Here is a 21,800-nt window from a genome sequence, read left to right on the forward strand (position 1 = left end):
TTTTGTGAATTTGTATTTTACTCACGTGAATTCACACAACTATGAAAAAAAATTTTTTTAATTTTCAAAAATAAAAAAAAATTTTTTGGTTAATTTCTCAAATCTTTTTAGACCACTATGTAAAATATGGACAGTCTAAAGTTTAGGCTTAAATCCCAACAATTGACCATTAAATGTGTTTATGGGGAGAAAGATATTGACAAACACTAATATGTCAGACTGACAAACAAACAAGGAGGGTATGTGATGGTCATGAGATGTGCTAAAAATAACAACTAAATAGGCCTTAAATTACACACCAAAACTTTTTGGGGTTTTTGCATAATCATATGAATTCCTGTGTGTAGAATACAAATTGACAAAAATTTTCTGAAAATTCCCAAAAATAAAGAAGTTATGGCATGGGTAAAGCAGAGTTCTGCCCACATATTACAACTAGCATGCAAAAGAAGAAGAATGTGCACAGAAAAGATTTTCAAGAAGTAATTGAATTTTCTTTAAAATTGGGAATGGTTGTTTGCATGAATACATACAGGCTTTGCAAAGAAAGATAAAATTTGCGGACAAGAAAATGTTTGCACTCATCTATATAGCAAAATTTTAGAAGGAACATTAGCCCAGCCTAGTATAAAGAGACAGTAACACATGCCAACATTACTTCATCCTGAAGATGAGAATATGAGTATGTTGAAATATTGATGGTGGATTTAGAAACTTTACCATTCTAAATATATTGCTTCATGATGTGTTTGATACATAAACAAAACTATGGACATGCATGTGCACACACACACACACTTATATTCACATATGCACACACATACTCACACATACCTACATGCATTCAAACACACATACACACTGGCACACACACACACACACACATTTATATACACATATGCACACACATATACCTACACACATTCAAACACACACACACACACACAATTACACATGCTCACACATAAACACATGCTCTTTCTTTCTCTCTCTCTGTCTTATACACATACACATGTACTTACATACATATACACACAACCTAGTTTATTGTAAATTATTAAATATCTTTTCTGTATGTTAAAAATAATTGCAGACATGATAAGCAAAGACTATATTCTACTAAAAAATCAAACCAAAACCTTAATTCTAACAACAATCCTGAAAAACCTTGGTAAATAAAACCAATAGTCTGAAACCAAAGAGAACATGGACCAGGTTATTACTTCATGATAACTCTGTTTGTTCACTATTTCATTGATGGTGGTAAAAAGAAAATAATGATATATTGCTATGTAGCAAGAAGATTGTGTCCCAACCACATGGTTCCAGTTCAGTCCCACTCCATGGCACCTTGGGCAAGCATCTTCTACTGTAGCCTTGGGCCAACCAAAGCCTTGTGAGTGGATTTGGCTGTCAGAAACTGAAAGAAGCCTATCGTATATTTATATATATATATATATATATATATGTTCTTTTACTTGTTTTTGTCACATATTTATGTGTGTTTGAGTCTGTGTTTGTCCCACTCCCATTGCTTGACAACTGATGCTGGCATATTTATGTCCCTGTAACTTAGTGGTTCAGCAAGTACTAGGCTTACAAAGAATAAGTCCTGGGGTTGATTTCTTTGAATAAAACCCTTTAGGTGGTGCTCCAGCATGGCCACAATCCTATGACAAAAACAAGTAAAAGAAAATATATATATAATGATAATAATAATAATAGTAGGGAATATAATCCTAATCTTACAGGGAAAAATTCAATTTAGCAATTCTAAATCAAATTTTACAATATATAATATATGTATATAATTAAGTGAAATAACCTCTATTAAGCAATTCAATAGTGAAAGACTTTATCTATACTATATAGAAAAATTTAAATATGCTATAATAAATATTTAAAAAATCAATAAATTAAGTTGGGCAAATAATAAACATAATGTTTATTTAATTTATTGATTTTTTAAAATAATATTTATTATAGTATGTTTAAATTTTTTCTATGTGGTATAGATAATGTCTTTCACTATTGAATTACTTCACAGAGGATATTTCTCTTAATTATATATATATATATATATATATATGTGTGTGTGTGTGTGTGTGTGTGTGTGTGTGTGTGTGTGTGTGTGTGTATGACACCCTTCCAAATGCCAACCACTTCATGTTTCATACCTACATCCAGTTGTAAAAAACCATGCAAAACTGACTTTACCTGTGCTGGTGCCACATAAAAAGCACTCGGTCTACTCTATGGGGTGGTTGGTGTTAGGAAGAGCACCCAACCATAAAAACCATGCCAAAACAGACACAGTAACCTGGTGTAGTCTTCTACCTGGCTGGTTCCTCTCAAACTGTCCAAACGGATGTTAGATGATGATGGTAAAATACACACACACACACACATATATGTGTGTGTGTCTTTGTGTTTGTGTTTGTCCCCTACCACTGGTGTTGATGTGTTTATGTGTCTACAGTTTAGCAGTTTGGCAAAAAGTGGCTGATAGAATAAGTATCAGTCATTAAGAAAACAAAAGTACTGAGGGTAATTTTTTTTAATAAAACCTTCAAGGCAGTGCCCCAGCATGGCTGCAGTCTTATGACTGAAACAAGTAGTAAAAAGGGATAATAATAAGGTGTTATGGAGGAACATTTGATAACCATTTTTTTCTCAGAAAGAGTAAGAGAAGAATAGGTTTCTTGTTGTCCTGCTCTGGTTCTGTCACTTGCGCCGTTATCCCTCTTTTGTCCCTTATCTCTTAGAATAAAGTTGTTTCCTCAGAGCTTGTAGCCCTACAAATTGCATGGCAGTCTCATTAATGCAGGTGGTACAAAAAAATATGCATCCAGCACATGCTGTAAAGTGGTTGGTGTTAGGAAGAGCATCCAACCATAGAAACTATGTCCTTTGGCCTATTAGAACATGTCAAAAACCATCCAACCCATGCCAGCATGAAACATGAAAGTTAACTCATGATGATGATGATGACGACGATCTTTTTAAAATCATTCCCGTGTCATTTTCTTTTCTTTTTCTTTTTGTTAAAACTAACATATACCACCATCTGCCAAAACAAAATAACTGAAGAGGTCACAGATGTGTGATGAAAGATTTCTGGACAATGGACATGAGTTAAAATAATTCTTTTATTCTTTTACTTGTTTCAGTCATTTGACTGGGGCCATGCTGGAGCACCGGCTTTAGATGAGCAAATCGACCCCAGGACTTATTCTTTGTAAGCCTAGTACTTATTCTATTGGTCTCTCTTGCCAAACCGCTAAGTGACGGGGACGTAAGCACACCAGCATCGGTTATCAAGCAATGTTGGGGGGACAAACACAGACACACAAACATATACACACACACACACACACACACATATATATATATGATGGTCTTCTCTCAGTTTCTGTCTACCAAATCCACTCTCAAGGCTTTGGTCAGCAGGAGGCTATAGTAGAAGACACTTACCCAAAGTGCCATGCAGTGGGACTGAACCTGGAACCATGTGGTTGATAAGCAAGCTACTTACCACACAGCCACTCCTGCACCTGTAGTGATAAACAACCTTAATCGATTTTCGAACCTTATAGGGTTCTTATCAGAGGTGTCTATATCATTCTGACAGTCTCCAATTTAAAAAAGAAGAACAGTAATAAACAAGTGAAAAAAAAATATATAGTGCATGTGTTTATTTGGCAAAAAAATAAAATAAAAAATAAAAATGACCATCCTGAAATGCAACAATAATTTTAATAACTTTTAATGTACCCTCATTTTTGTTCTCTTACAGTTGCTGAATAATTCATTGAAAGTAATTCAGAGTGTAGATTGCCACAACTGTGTTTATCTGGTGACGTTTAATGCCAAAAGGAATGAAGTTATCGTTGTTTCCAAAGGTTACGTCAGTGTAAGACCCTTTAATGTACCATTTTTTTAAATCTTTGATTTCTTTCAGCCAATGGACTGTGGCCTTGCTGGAGCACCACCTTGAAGGGTTTCAGTTTGCTCTTTTTTTTTACCCTTTTACTTGTTTCAGTCATTTGAATGCGGCCATGCTGGAGCACCACCTTTAGTCGAGCAAATCAACCCCATGGCTTATTCTTTGTAAGCCTAGTACTTATTGTATCAGTCTCTTTTGCCGAACCGCTAAGTTACGGGCAACGTAAACACACCAGCATCGGTTGTCAAGTGATGTTGGGGGGACAAACACAGACACACAAACATATACACACACATATATATATATATATATATATATATATATATACGACAGGCTTCTTTCAGTTTCTGTCTACCAAATCCACTCACAAGGCTTTGGTCAGCCTGAGGCTATAGTAGAAGACACTTGCCCAAGGTGCCACGCAGTGGGACTAAACCTGGAACCATGTGGTTGGTAAGCAAGCTACTTACCACAGCCACTCCTGTGCCTATGTTTATCAAATCCATATTTATTCTATTGTTGACTTTTTGCCAAACTGAGTAATTACTCAGGGTAGGCAGTTGGTGATGTTTATGTAGTAAAACACAATAAAATAAGTGAAACACAGGCGTGCAACTAAGTTGGAAGCAGATTTATTTCTACCTTTATAGTGCATAAAGAAAACGTTGTTGTAGGAATGTACACAGCTTGTGTACTACAGCAGTGCTCTGTGCAGCTCAAATACTGAGACTGAAGAGCAGGGGCATATTATGCCTACTTAATCTACAAAAAAACCAAATATTTTGCATTTTATGCATAGTAATCAGAGTAACCTTCATTATTCTACTGAATTAGGTGCATATTTTGCCATAAAAGGAACAAGTTACTATCGATCTATTTCATTCAGGGTAGGCACTGCCTACCTTGCCTATCCAGGCAGCACATCCCTGGTATATACGATGGGCTTCTTTCAGTTTCTGTCTACCAAATCCTTTCTCACAAGGCTTTGGTCATTAATTTACATTACCCTTCAAAATTACATAACCATTATTGGCATGGCTGTATGTGTAAGGAATTCACTTCTCAACCATGTTGCTTTGGGGTTAGTCGCACTGTGTTGTACTTTGGGCGAGTGTCTTCTATAACCCTGGACCAACCAAAGCCTTCTGGTGGATTTGGTCAGCAGAAACTGAAAAGAAGCAGAGACATCAGCTGTTTCCATAAATTTCCTGGAGAAGGGGTCCTAACAGTGAAATATTGAAATATCAGGTAACAGTTCTAGCCATGGACCTGTATTATTAATTTTTATAACCTTCATTGTCTTGGCTTTGAAATAAATATTTAAAACATTTACATATACATAATCTTTGAATAGTATATTACTGGTTGTGGTTTATAACTGATCAAAATGTTGCCTTTTTTTTTTTTACACCAGCTGTTGTAGTTATGTAATATTGATGACACTTCAGACAGGCTGGAAGCACGTTGTCTCTTTTATGCTGGAAGTCAATGTAGACTCTGGGTGGCTTGGTGTTTGTGAAAAGAAATAACAAATGAAACAGTTAAACATTTCTAACATTTTCTTAAAGGAAAAGAAGAGTTATTTCCCATGGATTGAGGTTTGTTATGTGAAAGGTGTGTGTGTGTGTGTGTGTGTGATCGTTTAACGTCCACTTTCTGAGTTAGCATGGGTTGGACGGATTGACAGGAGTTGGCCAGGCAGATGACTGCACCAGACTTCTATGTCTGTTTTGGCATGGTTTTTACAGCTGAATGCCCTTCCTAACACCATATATATTAAACATACATATATATGTGTGTGTGTGTGTGTGTACACACACACACACGTCATTTCCCATTCTTTAGTCCAACCTTCTCCCAGAAAATGTTATAATGTTTTTCTGTTTTTCTCTAGCTTTCATTCCATTTTGTTTTTACCAACACTAAGCTTCCCACAGTATATATATACCTCCAGCATAACAGAGGCTATGTGCTTGCAGCCAGCATGACAGAAGAGTTGTCAATAAGTGCAGTAGTCGGTACAACAGTGATGATAACATTCTAACCAGTTATGCGGCATAAATGTCAATGATGTATAAAACAAAAAAATATCTGTTCTATTACTCATGTTGAGTGTGCTTTTGTTTTCCTAATTTATAGACAACTAACTCATAATATATCATCATCATGCATGTGTCCACCAATTAACTGTGAACCTTGCGACATGGCTGCCCCATCATAGCTTTGCATGGTGCTATTCTGTGACAACGTCCTTCATTCCAGTTCTATTTCTTATCTCTTCAATCCAGATGTGATCTCTTAGCAAGATTCTCATCATTGACCTTTCTGTGACTCTCTACGCTGTAAGCAGATGTTGTTCTTCTAAGAACAAGAAGAACAACATACATACCTGTTTTGTATTCAAAGCAGCCTGGTCCAGCCTCTCATACCTACCCTACTATGTCATTCTAAATTTAACAATAACATCATTGAAACCCTGAAAACATGAGATAAAACATAAACAATTCAAAACAATGTGAATAAATAAGCATTACATTTGATAGAGTAAGCATTCAAATTACTCTGTCAAATATATATGTGTGTGTGTGTGTGTGTATGGTGTATATATATGTGTGTGTGTGTGTGTGTATATATATATATATGGGCATGGCTGTTTGGTTAGGAAGCTTGCTTCCCAGCAACATGGTTTTGGGTTCAGTCCCACTGCATGGCACTTTGGGCAAGTATCTTCAGCTATAGCCCCAGGCTGACCGAAGCTTTGTGATTGATGCCAGGGCCACCTGACTGGCTCCTGTACTGGTGGCACATAAAAAGCATCATCCAAACGTTGTTGATGCCAGGGCCACCTGATTGGCTCCTGTGCCAGTGGCACATAAAAAGCACCCACTACACTCTTGGAGTTGTTGGCATTAGGAAGGGCATTCAGCTGTAGAAACATTGCCAGATTCTAATCCAGACCACAAGGAGCTAGAAGAAATACTCCAGGGAATTTTGTTCAACAATATAACATTTCTCTTGGAAGACAAAATAGGGTTAGGTCTGTCACAACCCTTAGGGTTCATAATACCAAAGCTTAATCTAGTTTCCATGGCTTATATGTGACTTAAGTTACAATACTCCACCCTAAACAGAATGCCAGTCTGTCATAGGGTTTATTTCCCAGTTACTGCTGGAACTCGTTCACAGCTGAGTGAACTGGAGCAATGTAAAATGAAGTGTTTTGCTCAATAACACAATGCATCACCTGGTCCAGGAATTGAAACTGCGATCACATGATTGTGAGTGCTAAACCCTAACATGTTGGCCATGTGCTTTCATAAAACTGTTTGTATATTATTATTCTTTCTTTGCCATCTGAAATCTCTTAAACCATCTTAACCCTATTAAACATAGCAATTTGTCCGCCCTGTTTTCAATCCTCATAGCCTCCACCTGCTCAAGTGGCCTGGCCTGCCATTACTAGAAACACTGATCTAAGTTAAATGAAATGAAATTGGTAACACAGTTTACTAGGTGCTTATCTCCTAATCAACAGCTTAGATTTAATATATTATGATTCATTTAACTGTATAGTCATGAAATATATGTTGAAATATAATTTTTTTTTGGGGGGGGGAATGTAAAAGGCCTAGACAAAAGGGCTTAACCCTTTCGTTATCAACCCGGCTGAAACCGTCTCTGACTCTGTAGTACAAATGTCTTGTTTTCATAAGTTTTTAATTAAAATCTTCCACCAAACTTTAGTCACAATTTATGTTCCTAACACTAGATTAATGATAACTAAGTTATTTTACTAAATTATTTATTATATTTAAAATAGTTGAAAGAAACATAGAGCATCTCAAAATATATACGTAATATAAAAAAAATTCTCAAGGATGCTCATCACTCAAAACAATAAGTCTAAGGGAAATAACTCTTGTACACTAGTACTTGGGTTTATCTCCCCTGACTAAGCGTTTTATTGCAATGTGAAAGGAACATTGTTTTTCTCTTCAGTGATTCTTAACCTTGACAGCGACGTTGGGAGCGAACAAGGGAGCGCTTTGCGAGGCGCTGGATATTTAGCGGAACCGTGATTTTCCTTACAGATTAGATATTTAAACCAGTGGTTCTCAACCGGGTCCACATAAAATTTTTGGGATCCTGAGTAGGACATTTCTTTTTACTTGTTTCAGTCATTTGACTGCGGCCATGCTGGATCACCGCTTTTAGTCGAGCAAGTCGATCCCAGGACTTATTCTTTGTAAGCCTAGTACTTATTGTGTTGGTCTGTTTTGCCGAACCGCTAAGTTATGTGGACATAAACACACCAGCATCGGTTGTCATGCGATATTGTGTGTGTGTGGGGGGGGACAAACACAGACACACATACACACACACACACACACACATACACACACACACACACATACACACACACATACACACACACACACACACAACACACACACACACACATATATATATATATATATATATATATATATATATATATATATATACACACATACATATACACATACATATATATACGACGGGCTTTCAGTTTCTGTCTACCAAATCCACTCACAAGGCTTTGGCCGGCCCGAGGCTATAATAGTTGTGTACTGGGGTTGATCTAATTGACTGGCCCCCTCCCCCAAAATTTTGGTCCTTGTGTCTAGAGTAGAAGTGAATATTTATAACCAATATTAACATGCTGTTATTTATTACTTTATTTGCTTTGAAATTCACCATTCCTAAAAAAACTATTTGCATTTTATTTAAAATTGTAATTGTAATATTGCTTTTTACTCTTATTTGTGTGTACTTATAATATAAATCTAATATAATTTCATTGTGCATTTTTCTTTCTTCTTGTGTTTTATTCAGCATACTCTTCATTTACTTTTGGCTGTCATTGCTTTCTTTCTTTACTTGGCTTATTGCTGCTTTCTGTCTTTGCTTTTACCATTTTCTGATCATTTGTGGTGCACTTCAGCACTGTATACAATAAGCTCATTATACACATTCTGTTTTATGCTGAATATTCACGTTTGCTGCTCAGAATTTCTTTATGAGCATTTGTTCAATGACAAAAAGCTGAAGGAACACACACATATGTGCGTGTGTGTGTTGGTGTTATGAAAGGCATCCAACCATAGAAACCATGCCAAAGCAGACACTGGAGCTCGGCATAGTCCTCAAACTTTCCAGCTCCTGTCAACCCATCCAATCCATGCCAACATGGAAAAATGAAATTAAATGATGATGTTGATTACGTAACACTTCACAAATATTTAAGCAGAAGCACATGCATGACAGTATAATATTAAAAAAAAATGGATAATAAACTATGAAGCAAAATCAACTCCCATTTGATTAAAATAATCTATTTATCTATTTACTTATTTATTGCAGAACATGAGGTGGGGGTTTTGAAGAATGCCATTTGGTGAAAGGGAACACTTAGTTACAAAAGTTGAGAACAACTGCTCTATAATCTAAAATGATCTCTGGAAGTTATTTGACCCCTGCACAGGCTAATGATATAGAATTAAGAAAGTTTCTGAAAATAGAAAGTGAACTTTTAATTAAGTATGAAGATTATATCTGCTTACTCTTGGAAGAGCGAATATGTGAAATTTACTGAAACTTCAGAATGGAACAATTAATGTACTTTAGAGTTGATAGAAATGCTTTGTGGCATTTCTTGCAGCTTGTTACATTCTGAATTCAAATACTGCCAAGGTCAACTTTAATAGTCATCCATTCAAGGTCAGCAAAGTAAGTACAAGTCAAGTACTGCGTTCACTGTAATTGACTGATCCCTTCCACTAAAAGTACTGACCTTCTGTCAAAATTTGAGACCATTATCTTTATCATGGCAGTGAGCTGACCAAATTGTTAGCACATTGGACAAAATGCTTTGTGGCATTTCTTCCATCTCTGTATATTCTGAGTTGAAATTCTTCCAAATTAACTTTGCCTCACATCCTTTCAAGCTCAAGAAAACAAGTACCAGTTGGGTCACTTGGGAAGTTGTGAAAGGGGGAGACCCAGGAAAACATGGGACAAAGTATTGAAGGCCGATCTCAAAACACTGAACCTTACAAAAGAGATAAACAGAGGAATGAGATATGTGATGCATTGCTGTTCATGAGAAGACCACAACAGAATTGAGGTCCTAAAACCAAGGTGCCACATAAAAAGCATTGGTGTGGGTGTTGATGTCACATAAGAAGCACTAGTGATGGTGCCACATAGAAAGCATCCAGTACACTTGTGGAGTGGTTAGCACTAGGAAGGGCATCCAGCCATACAAACCAAGCCAAAACAAACAATGAAACCTAGTGTGGCATCTGGCCTCACCAGTTCCTGCTAAGCCATTCAGTCCATGCCAGCATGGAAAATGGACATACAATGTTGTTGTTGTTGTTGATGATGATGATTTACTCCATTCCCTAAAACTGTTGATTTTGTACCTAAATGCAAAACCATCATCATCATAATCATCATTATCATTATTATGATAACATTTGATTTGCATATGACTGCCTTTTCTTCCTGTCATAATGCATTACTATTATTGAATAATTCTGCAGTTAATTTCCTTCTTTGAATAATAATAATATCCATTTTGATAATAATAATAATAATAATTTTTCTTGCTCTTATTGTAGTAGTAGCAGTAGATTTTTTTTCTTTTCGTGTTTCTTTTATAACTTTTCCAAATAACCAGAATCCATAGTGATGGCAGTGGTGGTGAGGTTAGTACTTACTCTTGGGAATTACATCATCCACAATATCTACTTAGAGCTAAGTGGAATCAGCTGTTGAGAGAGTCAAGCGTTGTGATATTGGAGCAGAACACAACGTTGGTGGGGCAGGATACAGTGCCAACATTTTAGCTGATTGTCTGGTACCCTGCTAAATCACTCACCCATAGCCTTCTGAAAAAGACGGAATAGTAGTAGTAGTAGTAGTAGTAATGGTGGTGGTGGTGGTGGTGACGTTTGTAGTGATGCTAATGTATTAAGGCATGATCAAATATCTGTATTTGGAAAATAACATCATAAAATGTTGGCGTAAAGTAAGCAGATCAACAGGATTATGTGAGAAGCAATAATGTTATCCTTCTATGTGTTCTAGGGGACAAAGATCTTTTCTTCTTTTTGTTTTTCTTTCTACACGCCATCTGCTTTGTCTGTATAGTAATTCTATCCTGACATAACAGCAGGACAAAGAAAAGAGGGCAACATTAGGAGTAATAAGTTAACTGTTCCCTTGGCAAAATATCCGTAACAATAACATCATCATCTTCAGATGCAACAGAAACAGCATCGCCACCGACAATACATTAATAGCTATCAACATCGGTGGTACAGGCTGTACATTTATAAACATCATCATCAGTGATATTGGGTGTACATTAATAAGCATTACCATCAATTGTAAAGGATGTAATTAATAAACATCATAGTAGGCACAGGTTTGGCTATATGGTAAGAAGCTTGCTTCGCAACCACTTGGTTACAGGTTCAGTCCCACTGTGCGGCATCTTGGGCAAGTGACTTCTACTATAGCCTTGGGCTGACAAAAGCCCTATGAATGGAATTGGTAGGCAGAAACTGTATGAAGCCTGATGTGTGTGTGTGCGTATGTGTGTGTGTATATATATATATATATAAAGGTTTGGAAGCTGAAAGATCCTGTGAATGGACAGAGATTTAGAGACATATTACTTGAAGCTTTTGATGAAATGGAGGTGGATATAGCATCACATAATGTGGAAGACAACTGGAGGTTCCTACAGGACTACTTGTTGAGAGCTACTAACCAGATCTGTGGATGGTGCAAAGTCCCCTCTCGACCCAAGGTAACATGGTGGTGGAACAATGTAGTTGTAGGGTCATTAAGGGAAAGAAACATGCATGGAAGAACTGGAACACCGGTGGTAGCAGGGAACTGTATCAAATTGCTAGAAGGGAAGTTGAGAGACAGGTTTTCTTAGCCAGAGGAGAAGCAGAAAAAATTTGCCAAAGACTTGAAGCATTTCATGTCGCAAGACAGAGTGTGAGAGAGAACCATTATGTCATAGGAGAGACATGTGTCTGCATGGATGATGACTCACTTGTATTTAATGAAGTTGCAACTTGGAGACGCCCCTATGAAAGGTTGCTAAATGAAGAGAATGAATGGGAGAAAGAGAGTCTGCCAAATGTTGACCCAACAGAGGGACCAGCTATCTGAATTGACAGTGCCTTGGTAGATAAAGCAATTAAGAGTATGAAGATAAGGAAAGCCCCCAGCCCATCAGGAATCACCAAAGAGATGCTTAAAATATATGGCAGTGTTGGCTTTAGTCTAGTTACCTGCATAGTCAATCAGGTGATACATAAAGGAAACATACCCAATGACTGGTGTAGCAACACCATAGTCAATTGCTACAAAGGTAAAGGTGATGCATTAGATATGAATAATTACAGAGGTATCAAGTTGTTGGATCAGATAATGTCATGAAGAAGATCATAGCCCAATTAATTAGGGAGAGAGTTAGTTTAGATGAGATGCAGTTTTGGTTTGTGCCAGGGAAAAGCACCACTTATGCTATATTTCTGGTAAGACAACTACAGGAGAAATACCTAGCCAAAGATAAACCTCTCTACTTGGCTTTCGCTGACATGGAGAAAGCCTTTGACAGGATCCCCCTGATTCCTTATCTAGTGGTTAATGAGAGGAGTGGTTAGTGAGAGCTGTACAAGCCATGTACAGAGATGCTCTCAGTTAGATGAGGATTGGCAATGAGTATAGTGAATAATTCCGGGTAGGGGTATGGGCCCACCAAGGATCAGTCTTCAACCCCTTCTTATTCATCATAGTCCTCCAGGCAATAACAGAGGAATTCAAGACCAGTTGTCCCTGAGAGCTCCTCTATGCTGATCACCTTGCTATAATAGCTGAATCACTATCAGAACTAGAGAAGTTTCAGGTGTGGAAGCAAGATCCAGAATATTCAAGGTGTTGCTCCAGCATGGCTGCAGTTAAATAACTGAAAAAGAAAATGAAGATATCAGTGATACTTGTACATTAATAACTTCAACCTCATTAATATGGGCTGTATAAGAATTGGTAGCTATTTCTATCATAGGCACAAGGTTACAAATTTTGGAAAGAAGAATATAGTCAATTTAATTTCCCCAGAATTGAATGGTATGCTGTCCAAAAGAGATAAAGTCAAATATCAGTGCTGGTGGGTATTGAACTCACAATATAAATACTACAAAATATACAGAATATAAATACTACAAAACTCTACCACACCGGTTAATTGTTGCAATATGACAATAGCAACAATTATTACAACACAGCAACTCTATCATAGTGACAGGTGCAGAGTGCCAATGAGAGGGCCTCTATCTGATTGCTTATTGCTAGAAGTAATAGTCATGTCACACCCAAATCACAAACCCCTGCCTTAAATAAAGATCACACTGAGGCATAGACTTATCTGCACTTCACTGTGTCCTTTATTTAAGGCTGAAATGACTTTGTTCATAGATATACTTTGTTATGCTTGACTTGAGGATAAACTGTATCAACATGTATAATAACAACTATAAGTAATGACATGACAAGAAAAGACTAATTTGCTTCGGTAGAAAAGGATTTATGTAAAAGGGAGTGGATAAAATAATTCCCCTATAGTAAAGGCATTAAATGTTCCCTAAGGCATTGGTTGGCCCAGGTTACTGTAGAGGGCACTTACCAAAGTGCTGAAACCATATGGTTGAGAAACAAACTTCTTAATCACTCAGCCATTCCATAAATCTCAGGGTTGTGTTGACTAAATAATGAAAAGTTATAGAGACAAGTAAAGTTCTATGACAAACTGAACATCATCATCGTCATCATTTTAATGCTTGCTTTTCCATGCTCATATGGGTCAAATGGAGTTTACTGAGACACAAGGTTTTGGTTAGCCTGGGACTATAGTAGAAGACACTTTTACCCAGAGTACCATGAAGTGGACTGAACCCAGAACCAAATAGTTGGGAAGCAAACTTCTGATGATACAGCCAGCCTGTGTCCACACAAACACACAGTTAAAATTTGTGCAGAGGATTAGTAAATATTCTAAACATTATAAAGATGATGTGTGAACTGAATCACATAAAGGCTTCATCATATTTACTTATGAGAAATTTATTATTATTTATATTGTATCATTATTATGTATATAATATATAGCATTTATCATCTTCATCATCATTTAATGTCTATTTTCCATGCTGTTTTGGGTTGGATTGTTTGACAGGAGTTGGCAAGCTGGAGGGTTGCACCAGGCTCCAGTCATCTGTTTTGGCAAGGATTCTACAGTTGGATGCCCTTCCTAATGCCAACTGCTTTACAGTGTGTAATGGGTGCTTTTATATGTGGTGCCTGCATGAGTGCTCTTTATATGGCACCAGCCCAGGTGCTTTTTATGTAGCACCAGCACTTGTAGAGTCACCAGAGGAAATACTTTGTTACCACAGTAGGACAAGGAAGTGGAGAGGGTGGTGGCAGTGGTGGGATTATGGCCATAAAAGACATTCCTGTGTATATAGATGACCATGGTTTTACTTAGCTTACATGATATAAAATGTTTACAACAAAATAGTCATGTGTTTGACTTCAAATGAGATGACATTAGGATTCATGAATCCAAAGATATAAGAAGACAAGAACTACAAATATAGCTTTAACTAACATGTATTCCTTTGTAATATATTTTCAAATATTTCATGTAATTTTTCCATTTTCAGTCATGGGGCTTCCAAAAAGGAAGGCGGCATTTGGTGCGGAAAAAAGTATGCACACAGAATGAGCTTAGTCAAGATGTACCAAGTGAAATCATTTTGGACAACAACGATATCAAAGACCAGAAGTGCTTCATCAGTGTGAATGCAAATATAGTTGTAAGTTAGTTACTTTATTAATTTTACAGCCCAAAGTCAGCCAATTTGGGTATCTTGTGCATGGTTTAGTGGTTAGGGTGTTGGACTCATGATTGTAAGATTGTAGTTTCAAATCCTGGACTGGATGATGTGTTGTGTTCAAGAGCAAAGCATTTCATTTCACATTACTCTAGTCAACCCAGCTGGCAAAAATGAGTAATCCTGTGACAGACTATCGTCTCATTGAGGTGGGGATAAATATGTGCCACAGAAACCAGGAAACCAGCCCTACGGGTCTGTATAGCTTGAGAAGGATCTTTATCCTTATCTATCTTTAATTTAGGTATCTTTGGGAGTAAACAGAAGTTACATGGGAACCAGTACATGTGGGTAAGCTACCTGTGCATTAGGGTGGAGCGAAAAATGCAACTTTCGAAATTGGGAACCAAGAATCAATATTTTGTTGCAAATTATGGTTAAAAGAAAGGTGTAGAAAGAACTTTATGGTTAAGTATTCTTTTCAGGCTCCATAAGACAATAGAAAATTTTTTAAATTACTATTTTTGGTTGAATTTTGGATTTCACGAATTATAAACCATAACAAATACATATTTCTACATAGCGGAATGCAAAACAATAAATATAGTATCCTTAAGAAGTTATATACCAAATGTCAAAACAATTGGCTAATATCTTAAGGTTCTGCATTAACTATAAAGAAAACGGGAGTGTGAACTTCTCTCCAATGCCGTTGCAATGATCATTGTGTGTGGATGTATATCATACGTATGTGAAGTTTTCTGCTTTGTACCTTGACTTTAAACCATCGTATTAAAATTAATGATTGTGTTAAATTTAGTGTTGTTTACATTTAGTGATGACTTGTAAGCCAATAACGTGTCATGATATTGGTACCCCATGTGATCTTAGTGAGTGAGTTTTGCCAACATACAAGGACGTATTAAAATGTCCTTTATTTGAATGAGAAAAAGAAAAGAATGTCGTTAAGAAAGATCCTTCAATTAAACAAATTATCAAGATTATAGTGGAAAAGATAATTCTTCTTTGGCAAATGGCATCCATCCCTTGTGTTATGATTGAGTCAGTTAAACTGAAAATCTTAAACTTTTATCTAAAGTACCAAGCATTACTAAAATCTGTGAAAAAAGAGAAAATGTGCTCTCATTTCAAACAAAGTGTAATGTGTTTAAAAACAATGCAACAAAAGATTTATCTGACATTTCCTGTTGCAAGTGCAACTTCTTCAAAAACTGCAGATGTAGTAGAGACAAAAATGGACCACAGAAAAAACAAGATTTTTACAGGATCAATGGACAAATCAAAAAATGATCATTGGCAGAATAGATGAAGCAGTTTCTAAACAGAACATTCATAGGTTGATTAGAAAGAATCGGCCAGATTACAGTTGCCCCTTTATGTCAGCAAATGAAAGTAAGATTTTCGGTTTAACTGACTCAGTTGTAACACAAGGGTTGGATGCCTTTTGCCAAAGAAGAATGAATTTTTCTGCTACAATTTTGACAATTTTGTTTAATTTAATTGAATATATGTGTAATCTAAACCTCATGTAACACATATTCAGTGACCTAGTATTAAAAATAATAAAGAAAACAAAGTCGAAAAGTCTATTTATTTCACATAATTTTGAAGTTTCAAGTGTGTTGTGGAGCCTGAAGACATAAATTTTAGAGCTTGAGATTTTAACCCTCTTGTTTTTAAAGGATTTTGCAAAAGGAAGTTGATTTGTAATAATGAAGGTAAAAAATAAAATGAGGAACAGCAAATGTGTTATAAATTGATTTTTCACTCGTTATTCAAAATTTCAAGTGGGCTGCAGAGCCTGAAAATGTAAATTTAAGAACTTTAGATTTTATCACAGTTGTTTTTAAAGGATTTCACAATAAAAAAATATATTCTTGAAAACATATTTTGAAAATCTGTAAAAAGTATCTTTTTCACTCCACCCTGTTGAGCCTTACAGGATATATGTCTGTATGATGATTTATATCTTATCTTTTATCTTTTACTTGTTTCAGTCATTGGACTGCAACCATGCTTGGGATCCACCTTCAAGGGTTTAGTCAAACAAATTAATGCCAGTACTTATTTTTAAGTCTGGTATAAATACCTTATGGTATTTGTCCTGGCCATTTTTGTGCCATGAGTTTAAATCCTACCTAGCTCAAATTTGCTTGTCATTTCTTTGGGATCAACTAATAAAGTACCAATTGATACTTCTTCTCTTTCTCACCCCTTCTCCTCTCTCTTTCCCCTCTCTCTCTCTCCTTCTTCATCCCTCTTTTTTTATCTCTCTCCTCACTCACCCCACCTCTCCCTGGAATAATTCAACTGTGATTAGACCTTGAGAGGGAAGGACTCTGCCAGATTTTGACACCCAAAACATGTTGTATGGCACAACCAGTGCTACCTTAAGGCAAGTGTTATGCGTCCTGAAGCACCAAACACCCAGGACGCCCATGGCCAAGTTAATATAATTTCTTTATTTATTGCCTACAGGGGGCTAAACATAGAGGGGACAAACAAGGGCAGACAAAGTGATTAAGTTGATTACGTTGACCCCAGTGCATAATTGATCCCGAAAAGATGAAAGGCAAAGTTGACCTTGGTGGAATTTGAACTCAGAACAAAATACTGGTAAATGAAATACCGCTAAGCATTTTGCACAGCATGCTAACGATTCTGCCAGCTCGCCGCCCTGAAAACTAATACCATTAAACCTGTATCAATAGTGGTGGAGGCCCATTTTTTTGTACAGCACTTGGACTCAGAAGCATGCATATAATGTTGTTTTATCTTTTACGTGTTTCATTCGACTGCATCCCTCAAAGGGTTTGGTTAATCGAACCAACTCTAGAACTTTTTCCTAAGCTTGGTACTTATCCTATCAATGTGTTTGCTAAACTGCTAAGTTATGGGGACATAAACAAACCAACACACATACATACATAAGCATATACTTGATGGGCTTCCTTCAGTCTCTCTCAACCAAATCCACTCACGAAGCTTTGGTCAGCTCAGGGCTATGGTTGAAAACACTTGCCCAAGGTGCCATGCAGTGGGAATGAGCTCAGAACCATGTGGTTGGGAAGCAAGATTCTTACCACATAGCCTATGTTTATAGATATATACAAAGGTAAATATTAAATATCAATATGTAGTTTATTTCCAGTTTGTGTAACTTTTACTCCTTTCTAATATGAAAATATAACTACATGTCAATAAAATGGGATATTATTTATTCTATTTATAACACAAAAGACCAAGTTTTAGTATATATTTTATTTATTTTCAGGTGTTTTTTGTGCAATTCATGAACTTTCTGTATTCAAAACAAAGGCTTCATCAAACTAGAATATGTGCAATGACTTACTTCAAAACATATCAGTTGCTTATAACTGGTTCTGAAGATGGTTGTAGTAAGTAATTCTTTCAACTCTCTTATCATTACTAGAACAATATTTATCATACTTAAAGTAAAAAGGTAATGATAAAATTACCTCCTTGAGCCATACCGACTCATAAGGGCCAATTTCCCAGTATCTATGGCATAAAATTCCCCACCTGGATGGGACGTCAGTCCACCACAGAATTACTCATTTTTGCCAGTTGAGTGGACTGGAATTAATGTGAAATCCAGTGTTTTGCTCAAGAACACAATGCATCACCCAGTCCAGGAATCGAAACCACAATCTTACAATCATGAGTCCAACACTCTAACCATTAAGTCATGTGCCCTCCACATAATAAAAATGAGTACAGGGCCCTTATTCTAGAGATCCCTTCATCAGTGGGAAATGGTTTGCAATTTTTGATCAGTAAAATCAAAATTTATTTCTATTTATAACCAGAAGTTACATAATGTCTGGAAATTCTAAATGTTTCTATGTCATCATATAAGAATGTCCAAACTTTTATACGTAGAGAACTTACATTCTCAGTTTTTTTTAATATCATCTCACTAAAGGACAGTTGATAGTCAATTTGGTTGAATCATCATTCATCATAATCTTCATCCTCCTCCTCATCATCATTTAACATCTATGTTCCATATTGGTATGGGTCGAGTGGTCCGATAAGATCCAGTGAGTGCAAAGACTGCATTGTGCTTCAATGCCTGCTTTGGCATGGTTTCTAGGCTGGAAGCCCTTCCTATTGCCAACCACTTTACAGCTTGTATTGGGTGCTTTTCTCATACCACCAACACTATTGAGGTTGCTATACAGCTCACAAGACTACGAACCCTGAAGGAGAGGAGGGCTCAGCTTTATGCAAGGGTATGAATGGTTAAAGTATGAGAGGTGGAGGGTAGGCACAGCTGCATGGTTACTCACATTTTGTTGGGGAGAGAAAGAATTATCAGTAGGATCTACAAAGGGATAGATATTAGAGATGAGATGTCCAAGTAGTCTCTCAAAGCATGAAGTGAGGAGAAATAGGTGGAGTACCACTAAAAACTATGTTGTAATTCTCTTTATGTTCTCAATTTTATATCTAACTAGAGTTGATAAAATAAACCCCAGAAAATATTGCATATATTAGCTACAGCTTTCTTTCATATATTTGGCATATGTTTGTGGCTTTGTGTCATTGTAAGAAATTCATATTAAGCTGTGGTAAAGAAAGTTTAATGACATACCTGTGTGGTTAAGAACCTCACTTTGCTACTGCATGGTTTGGGGTTCAGTCACACTATGTGACAAATTGGGCAAGTAACTTCTACTCTAGCCCCTGGCCAACTATGGTTTCTATGGTTTCTATTTGGCATGGTTTCTATGACTTGATGCCCTTCCTAATGCCAACAACTCTGAGAGTGTAATGGGTGCTTTTATGTGCCACTGGCATGGGTGCTATTTGCATGACACCAGTACCTGCCACAACTGCAATTTTGCTCAGCTTGATGGGTCTTCTTCTCAAGCATGACATAATGCCAAAGGTCTCAGTCATTTGTCATTGCCTCTATGAGACCCAACACTCAAAAGAAGCTTTTCATGTTCCTTGTATGAGAATTTGGTTGCTGGAAACTGTGTGGAAGCCCATTGTATGTGTGTGTGTGTGTGTGTGCATGTGCGTGCGTGTCTGTCTGTCTGTCAGTCTGCCTGTATTTGTCCCCTCCTCAATGTATGGCAACTAGTGAACCAGTGCGGGTTTGTTTATGTTTCCATAACTGAGCAGTTTGGTAACAGAGACTAATAGAATAACTGTCAGGCTTAAAAAAAAAGAAAAATATTGGGGTTAATTTGTTAGATGAAACCTTTCAAGGGGTGCTCTAGCATGGTCACAGTTCAATGATTCAAACAAGTAGAAGATAAAAGATAAGATACAATAAATGCCCTTATGTAATTGAATTATATAACTAGCACTCTGTCAGGTGTAATGACAAGGCTTCCGGTTGATCCAATCAGTGGAACAGCCTGCTTGTGAAATTAACGTACAAATGACTGAGCATTCCACAGGCATGTGTATCCTTAACATAGTTCTCAGGGAAATTCTGCATGACACCAAATGTGACAAGGCTGGCCCTTTGAAATACAGGTACTACTCAATTTTGTCAGCTGAGTGGACTGGAGCAACGTCAAATAAAGTGTCTTGCTCAAGGACACAGTGTGTTGCCAGGAATAGAACTCACAACCTTATGATTGTGAGCCAATTACCCTAACCATGTGCCTTCACTAATCAAATTATATCATCATCATCATCATCATCATTATCTTCATTTAACGTCCATCGTCCATGCTGGCATGGGTTGGACAGTTTGACCAAGGCTAGTAAGCTGAGTGGCTGCACCAGACACCAGTCTGATTTGGCATGGTTTCAATGGCTGGGTGCCCTTCCTAACACCAACCACTCCGAGAGTATAAGGAGTGCTTTTATGTGCCGGTTGCATGACATCAGTATCTGCCACGACTATATATATCTTAGAAAACACCATGATGGATCTTACTTGAGATGTTATTTGACTGCACATCTGTGCTTATATTTATGAAGTCATTACTAATACACTTTTTTTTTTATTATTTATTTCAGTCAAAGTTTGGGATCCAGACTGGAATGTGTTACTGGTCTTTGTGGGTCATAATGACAAAATTATAAAGCTCATTCAATTTCCACACAGTATAGCAAATCTTGTGTCTGTAAGTACTGATGAAACTTTAAGAATATGGAACCTGGAAACACAAGAAGAAATCAGAAGGTATACTAAAGATGAGGAATTATATTTGTTTTCCTCTGTTGTCATTCATTTGTTCATTCATTCAATCGTTCACTTTCTTTTGTAAGTTGTAAATCTATATATATAAAACTGAAGTTGTCTGTGTGTGGCGGGTTTGGTAGCCTTCAACTAACACTATCTCCTCCGAGACCCTGCATTGCAAGTTGACCAAAGTTGAGAGTATGATAGAAGAAGGCTTGCTCTTCATTCCATAGAAGATAAAATTCAAATCGGACCATGTTAAGACCAAAAATTATTTACATCAAAAAGGTTTTCTAACGATTTTTTTGACTGCTGTGTCACCATTTTTCAGTGTATTTCAACCAGAAAAATGTTCACTTAAAGAGAATAACAAGCTACATAATGCAAAATTTTTACTTTTCAAAAATTCCAATTCTAAAGGGTCAAAACAAACCAGAGCAACGCTGGGTGATACTGCTAGTCTATTTTAAATATAAGCCAATTTTAAGCAGATTTATGACTAAGGGTATTCCATCTGTCCTCACAACAATTCTTTTCTTCTCTCAGACAGTGTGTATCTAGTATTACATTATGCAATGTGTCCCAATCTTACCCAAGATAACAGGGGTAAATTGTGGCAGATTTGAAGGATTATGTTCTGGTTTTATTATTGGCTTGGTTATCACTGTGTGTGTGTGTGTGTGTGTGTGTGTGTGTGTGT

General features: G+C 36.8%; 1 protein-coding gene across 1 annotated transcript in view; it reads left to right on the plus strand.

Annotated features, from left to right (window-relative positions):
* LOC118762501 overlaps positions 1–21,800 on the plus strand; it is a 114,718-nt gene that overhangs the window by 18,502 nt on the left and 74,416 nt on the right. The window contains exons 4-7 of the mRNA XM_036501124.1: positions 3,797–3,913; positions 14,737–14,889; positions 18,203–18,326; positions 20,935–21,100. Coding sequence (XP_036357017.1) covers positions 3,797–3,913; positions 14,737–14,889; positions 18,203–18,326; positions 20,935–21,100 — 560 coding nt within the window. The remainder of the gene's footprint in view (positions 1–3,796; positions 3,914–14,736; positions 14,890–18,202; positions 18,327–20,934; positions 21,101–21,800) is intronic.

Source organism: Octopus sinensis, linkage group LG3 (assembly GCF_006345805.1).
Source record: "Octopus sinensis linkage group LG3, ASM634580v1, whole genome shotgun sequence".
Lineage (NCBI taxonomy): Eukaryota > Metazoa > Mollusca > Cephalopoda > Octopoda > Octopodidae > Octopus > Octopus sinensis.